At 46.6% G+C, this 17,056-nt stretch overlaps 1 protein-coding gene across 1 annotated transcript in view; it reads right to left on the minus strand.

Moving 5' to 3' along the window:
• LOC123754184 (sulfotransferase 1A1) overlaps positions 1-17,056 on the minus strand; it is a 157,867-nt gene that overhangs the window by 23,233 nt on the left and 117,578 nt on the right. The window contains exon 4 of the mRNA XM_069312041.1: positions 10,189-10,396. Within this exon, the coding sequence (XP_069168142.1) occupies positions 10,189-10,396 (208 nt within the window). The remainder of the gene's footprint in view (positions 1-10,188; positions 10,397-17,056) is intronic.

Genomic DNA, 17,056 nt, shown 5'->3' on the forward strand with positions numbered 1-17,056 from the left:
GAGAGGGCGGTGTTGGTGGTGTGGTGTTGAGAGGGAGGTGTTGGGTGGTGTAGTGTTGAGAGGGAGGTGTTGGGTGGTGTGGGGTGGAGAGGGGGTGTCGGTGGTGTAGTGTTGAGAGGGAGGTGTTGGGTGGTGTGGTGCTGAGAGGGGGGGGGGGTGTTGGGTAGTGTGGTGTTGAGAGGGGGTGTTGGGTGGTGTGTTGTTGAGAGGGAGGTGCTGGGTGGTGTGGTGTTGAGAGGAAGGTGTTGGGTGGTGTGGTGTTGAGAGGGAGGTGTTGGTGGTGGGGTGCTGAGAAGGGGTGTAGGTTGGTGAGTTGTTGAGAGGGCGGTGTTGGTGGAGTGGTGTTGAGAGGGAAGTGTTGGGTGGTGTCGGAAAATCCGACACCATTTAATATATCATACAGATAATAGCTGTATTGTATAAACAAGTAACCCATAGAAAACGTAACTTGTAGTGGAATTACCGTCTATAGAAAACGGGATATCATCACCACATACTATTATATTCTCCACCTATTATGGTGGGAATTATTCTTAAATACATTAGTCTTTGGACTTTACCATCATAAAAACATCTTATATAAATTAACTTAATTATCAATATTAAAGTAGAGTAAATGTGACCCTTCTATCACTTTCTGAAATCTGGACAATGTAAGCCAGGCGTCAGGGAGGAAGGAGGGCAGCCATTGTTTATACTAGACCAGAGGCACACGGGAGCAAATACGGCTCCTGTTATTTTTACTTGGACGTAGTGTTATGGAAGCCAAAGGTGTACCATTTTCAACACGCTGTCAACAAATTCAAGTTAAGTGTTCTTTCCGAAACCCATTTATTTTCATTTATGGCCATTAATGTCATTATATAGGGTGACCCGGTTAGAGCACGTGGGAGCCTCAAACTAAAGGTAATTAAGCCAGGTCTTTATTGTTCCATGTATAGTGTTTTCTCTGATATAACTTGTCATATATAGAACCTGGCTTCACAGCTAGCGCCCTTTTGACAGGTCAAGACGAGGAAGACTTTGTGCACCAGTTACTGGGTGATGGAAGCTACCTCAAAGAGGATAATTTGGTGTCTACACCCTTGTTATACCTGGTGGACTAACCTGCTGTACTATAAGATAAGGAACCTCTTCAATGTATGTAGTTAATTCTGTAGTTTGATTGGCTGCATATATATTAATTTAATAACCCCCCTAATGTGTAGAGGATCGATTTGTGAGATTATGAGATTATTGCAGAAATACAGTCCACTTATCATTATACAAATTGCTATCGAAGTACATAAATTAACGTAAATACAAATTCATATAAATTAAATAAATATAAATCTCACAGGTCGGTTCCCACATTATTTGGTCATCTTCGAACCGGATGACGGATTATTTGATCCTTTGAACCCACATTTGGTCATCTTAGTACCGGATGAACCAGTTAACCAGTGGATTCATTAAATATACTAGTGCAGTGTTATTTAAACAAAGGCCAGCCAGTCAAAGACAGCGCCTCGTGGGAGCTCACGAGCCCCCCTCAACTGAGTTCAGCTTCGTCAGCAGTTTCATGCACACCCACAGATATTTGGTGGCGTGTTATTTCGTGAAATGACAGCGCTAATATAGAAGCCAGCCAAATTAGTGACTGTGTCTTCGCGATATTGTTCACGGATTTCGTGGTGTTACATTTCGCGAGAGATTATCTACGAATTTTGTGGACTTTATTTCGCGAGGTCACTAATAATATTTAATACTTCTAGATAATATTAGAAGTTTCATAGAGGCTAATTAAGAGGCTATTATCAATAATTGTGTATATTATTTCTCCAAAATAGAGAATTATTTAATATATACTGCACTAGTGATCACAGTATAATATTTACTAATTGCCAACCCACAAGGGTAGGATATTAAAATTGACTAGTTGAACTATTATCGTTCATCCTAGTCCCATTATTACCATAGTCAGTTGTACTATATTGAACAACCTAACACCATTAATGAATGGTCCAGACCCTATTTTGGGTGTAATTTTTATCAACTCGAGTTGAGTTGTATATATAATAATTTACTTATGATCATTACACCTTTGAGTGATTAATTAGTGTCTCTACCATCCTAGGGTGATATTGAGGAGCTAACCTAAAGGTACTTCCAGTGACACTGGTTTATCACTCAAATCATTAGTGTGTATGATTGTATATATATAATGTGTATTAATTTTAAGTGCTAACCTCTAGTAGAGGTAGGATTATTGCCTAGTGAGTGCAGAATTTACCCTAGGCTACCATTAGAGCTTGTTCAGTATTATGAGCAGCCCAAGTACAAGTCCCACAAGGCTTTACCAACTAGCCAGTATGGATAATGCAGGGAGAATGAAAAGAACCCTTGCAGGTCTTAAAGGCCACTTAACAAGACAGATCAAGAAATGTGAAGATTTGTCACAACAATCAACAGTTGATTATGCTGACCTGGAAAGCTATTATCAAGCAGCTGCAGGTAAATTTGAGCAAATCAAATGCCAAATGGCTGTCCTTGTGGGGACAGATTACTACCATCAATTCATCGGTGGCCCTACTAAATATCAGGGCATAACCATGTTAAACTCTGCAGGAGGTAAATTACTCTCAGGCCCAGTATCAAGCCTGAGGAGACCTATGCCTGCAGATAAACAATACCAATAGAAATCTAAATTTGTCAGCTGATTATATTTCTCCAGTAGCATTATACTAAGGAGATTACAGCTGACTATACCAACAGAGGTTGATGTTAGTATCATCATTTGAAGCTGAAGATGAGTTCATGAGGCCTCAGTGGCAAATCAGTGAACAGTAGCCTAAAACAGCTACAAGTCACTGCGACCAATGTCACTGAACCCACTGCAGTCCCAGAACCATACTTTACTTTAATGATGAGCTATTCAATCTTCTGAATCAATTAACTAAATTAAACCCCAATAAATCTGATGACTGATTTGATACATATATTATTTAATCAAGATGTATTCCATGGGCCTCAGTGTTTATATATCAGTGACCAGTTACCTGAAGAATCTTCAAGTTATATCTAATGTCATTGATCTCACTGCAGTCCCTGAATCATACTTGACTGTAGTACTTGATCACATTCAGTCTTCTGGGTTAAATAATATGTAATAAGGCTTGAATATTAGCCTTTCAAGAGTTGACAGGGAAATGAAATCGCATTAGACTTCTAACCCCTACAACTCTAGTACGGGACATCCGTCCTGTACGAACAGACGCACAAATGTGTGATTACTAACTACTAACATCAAATTAATCTAATAATTCGAAGGAGGAGTATCGGTGTTCGTCTGTTCTAATTAGGACTTCGACCCGTGAGCAGCCCCTGGGGAATTATGTCGGAAAATCCGACACCATTTAATATATCATACAGATAATAGCTGTATTGTATAAACAAGTAACCCATAGAAAACGTAACTTGTAGTGGAATTACCGTCTATAGAAAACGGGATATCATCATCACATACTATTATATTCTCCACCTATTATGGTGGGAATTATTCTTAAATACATTAGTCTTTGGACTTTACCATCATAAAAACATCTTATATAAATTAACTTAATTATCAATATTAAAGTAGAGTAAATGTGACCCTTCTATCACTTTCTGAAATCTGGACAATGTAAGCCAGGCATCAGGGAGGAAGGAGGGCAGCCATTGTTTATACTAGACCAGAGGCACACGGGAGCAAATACGGCTCCTGTTATTTTTACTTGGACGTAGTGTTATGGAAGCCAAAGGTGTACCATTTTCAACACGCTGTCAACAAATTCAAGTTAAGTGTTCTTTCCGAAACCCATTTATTTTCATTTATGGCCATTAATGTCATTATATAGGGTGATCAGGTTAGAGCACGTGGGAGCCTCAAACTAAAGGTAATTAAGCCAGGTCTTTATTGTTCCATGTATAGTGTTTTCTCTTATATAACTTGTCATATATAGAACCTGGCTTCACAGCTAGCGCCCTTTTGACAGGTCAAGACGAGGAAGACTTTGTGCACCAGTTACTGGGTGATGGAAGCTACCTCAAAGAGGATAATTTGGTGTCTACACCCTAGTTATACCTGGTGGACTAACCTGCTGTACTATAAGATAAGGAACCTCTTCAATGTATGTAGTTAATTCTGTAGTTTGATTGGCTGCATATATATTAATTTAATAACCCCCCCCTAATGTGTAGAGGATCGATTTGTGAGATTATGAGATTATTGCAGAAATACAGTCCACTTATCATTATACAAATTGCTATCGAAGTACATAAATTAACGTAAATATAAATTCATATAAATTAAATAAATATAAATCTCACAGGTCGGTTCCCACAGGTGGTGTGGTGTTGAGAGAGGGTGTTGGGTTGTGTGGAGTTGAGAGGGCGGTGATAGTGGTGTGGTGTTGAGAGGGAGGTGTTGGTTGGTGTGGTGTTGAGAGGGAGGTGTTGGGTGGTGGAATGTTGAGAGTGAGATGTTGGGTGGTGTGATGTTGAGAGGGGGTGTTAGGTGGTGTGGTGTTGAGAAGGTGTGTTGGGTGGTGTGGTGATGAGAGGGGGGGAGTGTTGGGTGGAGTGGTGTTGAGAGGGGGTGTTGGTTGGTTTGGAGTTGAGAGGGAGGTGTTGGTGGTGTTGTGTTGTGAGGGGGGGTGTTGGTTGGTGTGGGGTTGGGAGGGGAGGTTGAAGGTGGGGTGTTGAGAGGGCGGTGTTGGTGGTGGGGTGTAGAGAAGGAGGTGTTGGTTGGTGTGGTGTTGAGAGGGAGGTGTTGGGTGGTGTGATGTTGAGAGGGGTGTTAAGTGGTGTGGTGTTGAGAGGGGGTGTTGGGTGATGTGGTATTAAGAAGGGGGTTTTGGGTGGTGTGGTGTTGAGAGGGAGGTGTTGGGTGGTGATGTGTTTAGATGGGGTGATAGGTGGGGTGGGGTTGAGAGGGGGTGTTGGGCGGTGTGGTGTTGAGAGGGGGGGAGTGTTGGGTGGAGTGGTGTTGAGAGGGGGTGTTGGGTGGTGTTTCGTTGAGAGGGAGGTGTTGGTGGTGTGGTGTTGTGAGGGGGGTGTTGGGTGTTTTGGGGTAGAGAAGGAGGTGTTTGGTGGTGTGGGGTGGAGAGGGGGTGTCGGTGATGTGGTGTTGAGAGGGAGGTGTTGGTTGGTGTGGTGTTGAGAGGGCGGTGTTGGGTGGTGTGGTTTTGAGGGGGGGGTGTTTGTGGTGTGGTGTTGAGAGGGGTGTTGGGAGGTGTGGGGCTGAGAGGGCGGTGTTGGTGGTGGGGTGTTGGGTGGTGTTTCGTTGAGAGGGAGGTGTTGGTGGTGTGGTGTTGTGAGGGGGGTGTTGGGTGTTTTGGGGTAGAGAAGGAGGTGTTTGGTGGTGTGGGGTGGAGAGGGGGTGTCGGTGATGTGGTGTTGAGAGGGAGGTGTTGCGTGGTGTGGTGTTGAGAGGGGGGGTTGGGTGGTGTGGTGTTGAGTGGGGGGGTGTTGGGTGGTGTGGTGCTGAGAGTGGGGGGGTGTTGGGTGGTTTGGTGTTGAGAGGGGGTGTTGGGTGGTGTGGTGTTGAGAGGGGGGGTTGGGTGGTGTGGTGTTGAGTGGGGGGGTGTTGGGTGGTGTGGTGCTGAGAGTGGGGGGGTGTTGGGTGGTTTGGTGTTGAGAGGGGGTGTTGGGTGGTGTGGTGTTGAGAGGGGGGGGTTGGGTGCTGTGGTGTTGAGTGGGGGGGTGTTGGGTGGTGTGGTGCTGAGAGGGGGGGGTGTTGGGTGGTTTGGTGTTGAGAGGGGGTGTTGGGTGGTGTGGTGTTGAGAGGGGGGGAGTGTTGGGTGGAGTGGTGTTGAGAGGGGGTGTTGGGTGGTATGGCGTTGAGAGGGCGGTGTTGGTGGTGTAGTGTTGTGAGGAGGGTGTTGGGTGTTTTGGGGTAGAGAAGGTGTTGGTGGTGGGGTGTTGAGAGGGCGGTGTTGGTGGTGGGGTGTTGAGAGGGAGGTGTTGGTGGTGTGGTGTTGAGAGGGCGGTGTTGGTGGTGGGGTGTTGAGAGGGAGGTGTTGGGTGGTGTGGGGTGGAGAGGGGGTGTCGGTGATGTGGTGTTGAGAGGGAGGTGTTTGGTGGTATGGTGTTGAGAGGGCGGTGTTGGTGGTATGGTGTTGAGAGGGAGGTGTTAGTGGGGTGGTGTTGAAAGGGAGTTGTTGGGTGGTGTGGTTTTGAGGGGGAGGTGTTGGGTGGTAGAGTGTTGAGAGGGAGATGTTGGGTGGTGTGGTGTTGAGAGGGCGGTGTAGGTGGAGGGGTGTTGAGAGGGAAGTGTTGGGTGGTGTGGTGTTGAGAGAGGGTGTTGGGTGGTGTGGAGTTGAGAGGGCGGTGATAGTGGTGTGGTGTTGAGAGGGAGGTGTTAGTTGGTGTGGTGTTGAGAGGGAGGTGTTGGGTGGTGGAGTGTTGAGAGGGGGTGTTAGGTGGTGTGGTGTTGAGAGGGGGTGTTTGGTGATTGGTGTTGCGAGGGAGGTGTTGGGTGGTGTGGTGTTGAGAGGGAGGTGTTGGTGGTGTGGTGTTCAGAAGGGGTGTTGGGTGGTGTGGTGTTGAGAGGGGGGGAGTGTTGGGTTGAGTGGTGTTGAGAGGGGGTGTTGGGTTGTGTGGGGTTGGGAGGGGAGGTTGAAGGTGGGGTGTTGAGAGGAAGGTGTTGGGTGGTATGGTGTTGAGAGGAGGTGTTAGGTGGTTTGTCCTTGAGAGGGGAGGTGTTGGGTGGTGTGGTTTGAGAGGGGGGTGTTGGTGGTGTGATGTTGAGAGGGGGTGTTGGGTGGTGTAGTGTTGAGAGGGAGGTGTTGGTGGTGTTGTGTTGAGAGTGAAGTGTTGGTGGTGTAGTGTTGAAAGGGAGGTGTTGGTGGTGTGGTGTTGAGATGGAGTGTTTGGTGGTGTGGGGTTGAGAGGGCGGTGTTTGTAGTGTGGTGTTGAGAGGGGGTGTTGGTTGATGTGGTGTTGGTGGTTGGGTGCTGAGAAGGGGTGTTTGTGGTGGGGTGTTGAGAGGGAAGTGTTGGGTGGTGTGGTGTTGAGAGGGAGGTGTTGGGTGGTGTGGTGTTGAGAGGGAGGTGTTGGGTGGTGTGGTGTTGAGGGGGAGGTGTTGGTGGTGTGGTGTTGAGTGGGGGTGTTGGGTGGTGTGGTGCTGAGAGGGGGTGTTGAGTGGTGTGGTGTTGAGAGGGGGTGTTGGGTAGTGTGGTGTTGAGAGGGGGGTGTTGGGTGGTGTGGGGTTGAGAGGGCGGTGTTGGTGGTGGGGTGGTGAGATGGAAGTGTTGGGTGGTTTGGTGTTGCGAGGGGGTGTTGGGTGGTGTGGTGTTGAGTGGGGGGTGTTGGGTTGTGTGGTGCTGAGAGGAGGTGTTGAGTGGTTTGGTGTTGAGAGGGGGTGTTGGGTGGTGTGGTGTTGAGAGGGAGGTGTTGGTGGTGTGGTGTTGAGATGGGGTGTTGGGTGGTGTAGGGTTGAGAGGGCGGTGTTGGCGGTGTGATGTTGAGAGGGGGTGTTGGGTGGTGTGAGGTTGAGAGGGAGGTGTTGGTGGTGTGGTGTTGAAAGGAAGGTGTTGGGTTGTGAAGTGTTGAGAGGGAGGTGTTGGGTGGTTTGGTGTCGAGAGAGGGTGTTGGGTGGTGTGGTGTTGAGATGGGGTGTTGGGTGGTGTGGTGTTGAGAGGGAGGTGTTGGTGGTGGGGGGTTGAGAGAGCATGTTGGGTGGTGTGGTGTTGAGTGGGGGTGTTGGGTGGTGTGGTGTTGAGAGAGGGTGTTGGGTGGTGTGGTGTTGAGAGGGAGGTGTTGGTGGTGGGGGTTTGAGAGAGCATGTTGGGTGGTGTGGTATTGAGAGGGGGTGTTGGGTGGTGTAGTGTTGAGAGGGTGGTGTTGGTGGTGTGGTGTTGAGAGGGGGTGTTGGTGGTATGGTGGTGAGAGGTGGGGGGTGTTGGTGGTGGGGTGTTGGTGGTATGGTGGTGAGAGGGTGGTGTTGGTGGTGTGGTGTTGAGAGGGGGTGTTGGTGGTATGGTGGTGAGAGGTGGGTGTTGGTGGTGGGGTGTTGGTGGTGGGGTGGTAGTGGTGGTGTTCAGTTCTTACCAAACATAGAAGGGTGTGTTAGTGTCGTGCCAGGGCAGGAGAAAGACTGAGGAGGGACTGTTTGACCTGCCGCTAACTTGTCCGTATTGCTCGGCTGCCATTTTTATGTACATATTTATTTTACTTTAAATCCCAACATAAGCAATTTATAGCAAAAAATAATCATTTTAAAGTATGTAATAACTATTTTCCTTGCAGTCTTGTAATATAAGTTGGAACAAATGTACATATATTATTTAGATATATTAATAAACCAAATTATTACATTGTATGGAAACACTGTCCGTTTGACTGCATCACCAAGCTTCTTAATCTTTATGGGTCTACTCGTCTACACACACCCCTCTACATCCTCACCCGGCTACACCCTCAACCTGCTACACCCTCAAACTGATACACCCTCTACCTGCTACACCCTCACCTTGCTACACCCTCACCTTGCTACACCCTCAACAGGCGACACCCTCAACTGGCTACACCCTCAACAGGCGACACCCTCAACTGGCTACACCCTCAACAGGCGACACCCTTAGCCTGCTACACCCTGAAACTGATGCACCCTCAACCAGCTACACCCTCAACCGGCTACACCCTCACCTTGCTACACCCTCAACCAGCTACACCCTCAACCGGCTACACCCTCACCTTGCTACACCCTCAACCTGCTACACCCTCAACCTGCTACACCCTCAACCTGCTACACCCTCAACCTGCTACACCCTCAAACTAATACACCCTCAACCAGCTACACCCTCAACTGGCTACACCCTCACCTTGCTACACTCTCAACCTGCTATACCCTCAACCTGCTACACCCTCAACCTGCTACACCCTCAACCTGCTACACCCTCAAACTGATACACCCTCAACCAGCTACACCCTCAACTGGCTACACCCTCAACCTGCTACACCCTCAACTGGCTACACCCTCAACAGGCGACACCCTCAACTGGCTACACCCTCAACAGGCGACACCCTCAACAGGCGACACCCTCAACTGGCTACACCCTCAACAGGCGACACCCTCAACTGGCTACACCCTCAACAGGCGACACCCTCAACAGGCGACACCCTCAACTGGCTACACCCTCAACAGGCGACACCCTCAACTGGCTACACCCTCAACAGGGGACACCCTCAACAGGCGACACCCTCTACAGGCTCCCTCAGAGAAGGTAAGAGGGTAAGAGAATGTAAGAGAAGGTGATGAACCTGTGAAGAACATGCCAAGAACATGTTCTTAACAGGTTAAAAAAGAATTGACGGCGGACTGGACACGTGACTTTTGATGGGGACTGGACACCTGACTGTTGACGGGGGAATGGAGACGTGAGTGATGACGGGTGACAGGACACGTGAGTATTGACGGGGGACAGGAAACATGAGTGATGACGGGGGACTGGCAACGTGAATTTTTACGGGGGACTGGACACGTGAGTGTTGATGGGAGACTGGACACGTGAGTATTGACAGGAGGCTGGACACGTGAGTGTCGATGTAGGCTGGACACGTGTGTGTTGACGGCAGGCTGGACATGTGACTGTTGACGGGGTCTGGACACGAGTATTGACTGGGGGACTGGACACGTGAGTGTTGATGGGGGGCTGGACACGTGAGTGTTGACGGGGGACTGGGCACATGAGTGTTGACGGGGGACTGGACACGTGAGTGTTGACGGGGGACTGGGCACATGAGTGTTGACGGGGGACTGGACACGTGAGTGTGTCTACGCCTCAACCACTGACTCTACATTAAGTGGTCTCGCTTCATGCAGGTCGGTGTTCAATCCCTAGACTGTCCAAGTGTTGGGCACCATTCCTTTCCCCCGTCCATCCCAAATCCTTATCCTGATCCCTTTCAAGTGCTATATAGTCGTAATGGCTTGGCGCTTCCCCCCCCCCCCTGATAGTTCCCTCCTATTATTGTTTTTTGTTTTTGTTTTATTATTTATATAGTTTTTTTGCTTGCATGTATTAAGGAAGTGACATACATGACGTTTAGGCAACTTAAAATTTAGTGTTAATATGCGTAATGCATTCACATTTGAGGAAGGAATAAGTGCAAGATTTCAAATTAATATTCAATTAGCTTAATAAAGTTGTTGCGGAGTAAAGTGACCTTAGCTGTGTGAAGGAGATGAGGAGACAGGAGGGAGAGAGGCAGGTGCGTCTTGATCACTCGAGGAGCAGGTAGAGCCTCGCTCAGCTGGAGAAACACTCCGTCTGCCATCTTTTTCCCTGGACACACTTGGCTAAACACCTCAGCATACCTCTTCCATTTATCATCCATGTTTACACACGACTTGCTATCAAAAAGCATGTCACTGCTGAAATATTTATAATATCATTACACACAATACCCACACAATTAATGTTACAAGTATCTTATGTAATGTATGAAATGAATGGATGGTTTTTCTGTTCTTTATATAGGAATTTTCCGTTTAACATACTGACTGTAGAAAAACATTCATGCAGTAATAGATGAGAACTTTCCACATCTCTGATTTTACTGTGCATTAACGTACAGGAATGCTTCAGTATGCAGACACTTCAAATTTAGTTTGTTTTCATGGGTATTTTATTAACAAACCCATAAAGTAACCTCCAACTGATACCAGATTAAAATATAATAACAATAAAAAGAATTACATACTACATAGGAACTGGGAACAAGGCTGAATCCTCATCTACTGAGTTAGTGGTATGTTGCAACCAACAGTTACAAGTTCCCACACATAAGACAGCAAGAGTAGCACTTAGTCCTCAGCATCACTCACATTTACATACATTCATTAACACTAATAAACGCAAGGTGATGAAGAGTAAATTTGTTGATAGACTGATAAAGAGCATTTGTGATGCATTAACAAGTTTTTTGTCATTGAAAAAAAGATATTAGGTTAAGGTTACTATGTAATCTTAGCTTGTCAACCAAACAGGAGCGTAGACAAGGAGATAATAGGCTCTGTGATTGAACAGTACCGAAGGGCTCACACACTGAGTGTAACTGAGAGAGAGAGAGAGCGAGAGAGAGCGAGAGAGAGCGAGAGAGAGCGAGAGAGAGCGAGAGAGAGCGAGAGAGAGCGAGAGAGAGCGAGAGAGAGCGAGAGAGAGCGAGAGAGAGCGAGAGAGAGAGAGAGAGAGAGAGAGAGAGAGAGAGAGAGAGAGAGAGAGAGAGAGAGAGAGAGAGAGAGAGAGAGAGAGAGAGAGAGAGAGAGAGAGAGAGCGAGAGAGAGAGAGAGAGCGAAAGAGAGAGAGAGAGAGAGAGAGAGAGAGAGAGAGAGAGAGAGAGAGAGAGAGAGAGAGAGAGAGAGAGAGAGAGAGAGAGAGAGAGAGAGAGAGAGAGAGAGAGAGAGCGAGAGAGAGAGAGAGAGCGAAAGAGAGAGAGAGAGCGAGAGAGAGAGAGAGAGAGAGAGAGAGAGAGAGAGAGAGAGAGAGAGAGAGAGAGAGAGAGAGAGAGAGAGAGAGAGAGAGAGAGAGAGAGAGAGAGAGAGAGAGAGAGAGAGAGAGAGAGAGAGAGAGAGAGAGAGAGAGAGAGAGAGAGAGAGAGAGAGAGAGAGTGAGTTTTAATTTTGCGTTATAGTTCAGGCTCCTGTTTGTGGTTAAATAGTTAGTGGTTTAACATCCTATCGAAATGGTACAAAGTATGAAGTATATAACAAATAAAAACTGCCCTGATAATTGTAGTCAGAGTCTGGAAGCCCCGAATATGTGGATGCAACTTGCAGATTCCTTTGGCTTGACTTGGAGCGGTGCTTGATATTTTGTGGGTGACTGAGACGAAGTATGGCATCACCGACAGTTCCCAAATGAAGAGTCTATTTATTTTTCACTATTCTCGTCACAGTTCGATATTATTTGCAATCATTCTGCAACTTTTGTATTCCTTGATAAAGTATTCGTCGATCTTGTGTTGGTAAGAATGTCCAGGCGAACTCGCGTCAGTTAAAAGTAGCTATATAACGGAGTCAGGAGGAGTTTCATGTGAATATTATGGTGAGTCTCGGGCAGGTAATGCCCTCCCTCCCTCCCTTCAGCCTCCCTCCCTCCCTTCAGCCTCCCTTCCTCCCTCCCTCCAGCCTCTTTCCCTCCAGCATCCCTCCCTCCCGTTAGAATTTAATATATATTATAAAGTTTAGTGTCGTGACGTTACGTGACAGCGACTCTGAGGTTAACTATTACTAGTGGACATTGTTAGGGGTAATGCTTAGGGGATGGTCACACACTGGGAACCTTAAACAATCCATCAATAATACTCTCACTGAATATTTTCCACATCTTCCTCGGGTGAGATTTATGGCTCGGAGTCCACGATATGGGACAGACACGCATTTAAGATTTGTGTTACGGCCCTCTTGGGTCGCAACACAAACTGGGTTCTTTCTCTGATGTTAGTAGAGTTTGGGTATTCAGCCCCAAGCTAGTAGTGGCTTTCAAGGGGTGCGTTCCGTAACGCAAGCAAATTAAAGGGGAAGGGAGACAAAGGCACTAAACTTAAATATATAATTACCATCACCAATAAATAAATATATAAATTATCACATGGGGGGGGGGGCGTATAAACACTATAATATACAATATGGTCTTCCTCTGAAGACGCGAAGTGTTCCACGGTGCTCAACGATGCTTAGCCCTTGGTCCTCTTGTGGCCTCACGATGAATCCTTCGATTCTCTCGAGTCTACCCTAGCTACAGGCCAGCCAAATCACAGTTCCACTGGGGGCACCGTCGTGGAGGCCTTCAACCACAAATCCAGCCTGTAGCTGGCAGGTTCCAATCAGTTCCGCTGGTTAGGCCACCGTCGTGGAGGCCTTCAACCACAAATCCAGCCTGTAGCTGGCAGGTTCCAATCAGTTCCGCTGGTTAGGCCACTCCACGACCGATACTAGGGTTGCGAGCCCTAGGCAGGAGCCTCGTGTGATTTCACAGATCACTCTCCTCACCACAACACCCCAGTGGCTAGTCTTCTCCACCAGTCAGCCCTGGGTACGACAATCCCTGGTTCTGCCACCTCACAGGGAGGCTAACACAACAGTGTTCATCCGGGGGGTGACTCACAGCTTCAGCAGCAAATGCGTGGAGGTTCTACGGCTGCCTTGGGTAGACTGGTCCACCGTCCGATTCAGCAGTCCCAGGTCGACTCTGTAATCAGACACGTCATTAGTACTGATGGCACTCTAGGGCACCTCACTCACCGGCTTAGACACAAACGCCCACCTATCCACTCCATAGATGGCGTTGCTGTCTAAGCGACACCTCACCAGAGGTCAGCAGCGGCTATGTTATGAGCTGATCAGGACCGGAAACCAGCCCCTGTGGCCGGTATATCCTGTCCTCACTAGATGGCGTCGTCCATTTGGAGGGGGTTTCGGGAGCTGACCCACAGATGGCGCGGTCGTCACTGTTCTGTGTTCGGACGCTGGACTCGGGTCCGTAACAATTTGCTAAACTTATTTACATTCAGTTTGATAGTGCAAACGTAATTTTTGCTTGCGCTGCTGTCCGTTGTGGACAGATGTGTCATGCTGGAATCTGCGGGTCCCTAGGTGGTGATGCTGGGACGTGTTCAGAGTCCTCACCACCCACTGATTTCAGAGATACTAATTGCTGATATTCCGTACAACTTCCAGTACCTTCAAATTTTCAGATATGCAATAATTAGAAAAATCTTTCAGTATTTGATTGTTTAACATATCACTATTGCAGGCCCATATTAGCTCCTTTAAGTTCCCAATTGACAGCCAGATAGAATTATAAAAGTTTAATTTTCCTGTTAACAGTCCCCCTGGATATTATCTTATTATAGATACTAGCTAATTTCAGTTTTATAGGGACAGTTTGAGTTTTTCAAATATGTGTCTAATGCTACTTGTAATAGGAATGAATATGATGTAGCTCTGAAGAGGACATAAAAAATGATGTCACTATACAACTCTTCTCATCTTGAAGGTTCTTCATCCATAGGAATATAGTAAAACTTTGGTCTTCTTCCTGTAAGCACTCTCTGAGGAAATCTTTGTTAATGTCTACTGTATAGACATATTGGTCTATCTTGACCTTTAGCAATACCTTTTACAACTTCTTGGTTAAACTTGGACCTGTTTGCAAACCATTATTGAGACTTGTTGCCTGTTAATTTCGTTCGAAACAACAGTTAAACACTATCCTTAATATGATAGTAATAATTATTTAGACACAGCATGATCTGGCAAATAATACCCTTCTCTGGTGTTGGTGTCGTTTGCGACTTCGATGAAACTGTTAACAAGTTGTTGTATTTTATTTCATAGTACAGTTTCAAGGGGGCAGGTTTTTCCTCGGTTTAGTAATTTGTGCATTAAACTGGTTATAGGCAAAATTATAATTGGTTGCTAGGGTTTTGTGGTTAATTTTCCTCGGAAACCTTATTGACTATCCTTGTATTGCACTGTGACCAGGTATTGCTGGTATGTACGTGTGTCGTCTGAACTTCGTTGTTTTAGAAAAAATCCTATGGTGTCAAGATCCCATAAATTATGGACTAGGAGATCGAGACCATTATCAATTATATGACTGATTTCTAGTGGTGACTATTCTTGGCTTATTCGCATAACTATTATTGTATATGAATGTTCTTGCTCCACAAGAGATGACTTCTTAAGATGCAACACTAGCCCAGTCAGTGATTCGCCTCCAGCGGATTTGAGCAAGTTCATCCCCAGTGTGGTTTGTTGTCCAGTGATGCAATTATGACAATAATCCGCTCCCACTAGGATACCTATATCTAACATGTGATTGGAATTTATCTTTGGATATGCTAGATGACGTCTTTTATTTAAGGAATTGGATCAAGGCTCCAAGACCATGTAAATACATGTCACAAGTAATTTTCTCCAACACGATAGCTTGAAATAGTCTGGTGTACCTATTCAGAGGAACAAGAGGTTTAACTGCTTGGTATGTCTGGGGTCCTGTATTTGTTAAGAATCCTGATATGTTTAATGTAACCTGATCTACAGGTTTCAGCTCAGGATCTTCCGCTAATTGTTTCATTATAAAAGTCCTCTGGGAATCCTGATCAATCAAACCTCAGGTATGGATCTTGGTTCTTGTGTCGACTAAAAACTGTTTGTTACGAACCCAATTCCATCGTCGGAGCACGGAGCAGCGACGTCAACGCCATCAGTGAGTCCGCTCCCGAAACCCCCACAACTTCGACGACGCCATCTAGTGGTGAAAGGATTATACCAGCAAGAGGCGCTAGATTCCTGTCCTAGTCAGCTCGAGAGGTAGCTGGTGCTGACCTCTGGTGAGGTGGTGCCTAGAAAATCAGCGCCATCTTTTATAGGAGGAGTTGTATGTCTATGCCAGAGTACGTAAGTGATGTTTCCTAGTGTCCCATGTACTGACCAGTGTACTGATGACGTGTCTGTATCCACAGAGTCAACGTAGGGCTGCTGTGGTACGAGGACAGTCAGTCTACCCAGGGCAGCCAATATCTCTCGACTCCATTCTGCTTTACGGAAGCAGTGAGCCGCCGCCGGAGAAGAACTGTGTAGTGTTCTACTGTGTGCTTGTGACGTGGCAGTGACAGAATTCGGCGTACCCGGGACTGGCTAGCGGAAGCGACGACTGACAGTAAGGTGCTACGGAGTAGTGTAACCAGCGAGTTGCAAGAAGCTCCTGCCAGGGGTTCGCTACCCTTGTAGTTGTTCGCGAAGATGCCCAGCAGCGCGAGGCTCATGTTCTCTGCCAGCTCCAGGCTGGAGAGTGATTGTGGGCGTGCACGAAGAGCACCTAGTGAGACTGTGTTTTGGCTGGCCCGTGGCCAGGGTAGACTCGTTGGTGTTTCCCAGGACTGGTTGAGGATAGTACTGTGTGTTGAGGAAACACGGTAGCTGACAAGACTGCATCGATTGAGCATCGAGAAATGCTTAGTGTCCTATGAGAGAAACACTTGTGTACATATTAGGTGTAGTAATACTTCATTTAGGATTATATATGAGGTGGTGGGAAAGTGATTATATGTGAATATATTGATAATTGATGAAGTGTCATATTCGATGCACCTCCCCCATTGTGTTTTATTTGCATTACCGAGCTTACTTCTTGAAAGCCACTACTAACTTGGGGCTGGATACCAGTACTTTAGTTCCACCAGCAAAGAACCCAGTTGCGACCCATTGTGGCTGTAACACTATCATAGGAGGATAAGGATGAAGTTTTAAGTATTAAGCAAAATATTAGGTATTAAGTAATTTCATGTAATATTTGTGAGTACTTTCAATGTCTACATCTTCATTGCAGATGATTGATGGATATAGTCATCAATAACTAATGTATATTATTGTATATGTCAAAATATACTTGGTAAACATAATATTAGTGTATGAGGTTTTACGCATAGTTGCCTACAATGTGATCACCATAGGTAATTGAACTGTGGACTGATTGTGGCTCACTGTGGATCAAGGCAAAGCCAGATACCACACTGGAGAGGGGGGGGGGGGGCTATCAGGCTATGCCTGGGTCTCGGGTCTCTATACTTCCTTTCCCACTCCCCCTCTATCCTAGTCTCCAACCTATCACATCTCTTTCCCTCCCCCCCCCTTCTCATTTCTCCCCTTGTGACGATGTCAACGCCATCTGTTGAGAGCACCCGTCTCCATTTTTAGTTCCACGATCGATGGTTATGATCTTACTGACACCTGTGTAATTTCAAACAAGTAGGCCAAGTCGGTGAGACTGTGATGTGTCTGTGATAAATCCTCTCCACCTTTCTTGCTTCCTCTTCTCTACCCTCTCTCCCAATCACCCATCTCTCATATTTCACACACACAAGTCTTCCCCTCCCACTCTCAACAACCTGTCTTCCCCCTTTCTCCTTCCCTCTCCTTCTCCCAGTCTGTGTTGTTGTCTGTGTTGTTTTTTTTGTTTATTTTCCTGTCTCTTTGCCCAGGTTGACCCAGCGTCTCTGTACATCTAATTTTGGATGTATGTATCTG

The sequence above is a fragment of the Procambarus clarkii genome, chromosome 6, assembly GCF_040958095.1.
Source record: "Procambarus clarkii isolate CNS0578487 chromosome 6, FALCON_Pclarkii_2.0, whole genome shotgun sequence".
Classification (NCBI taxonomy): domain Eukaryota; kingdom Metazoa; phylum Arthropoda; class Malacostraca; order Decapoda; family Cambaridae; genus Procambarus; species Procambarus clarkii.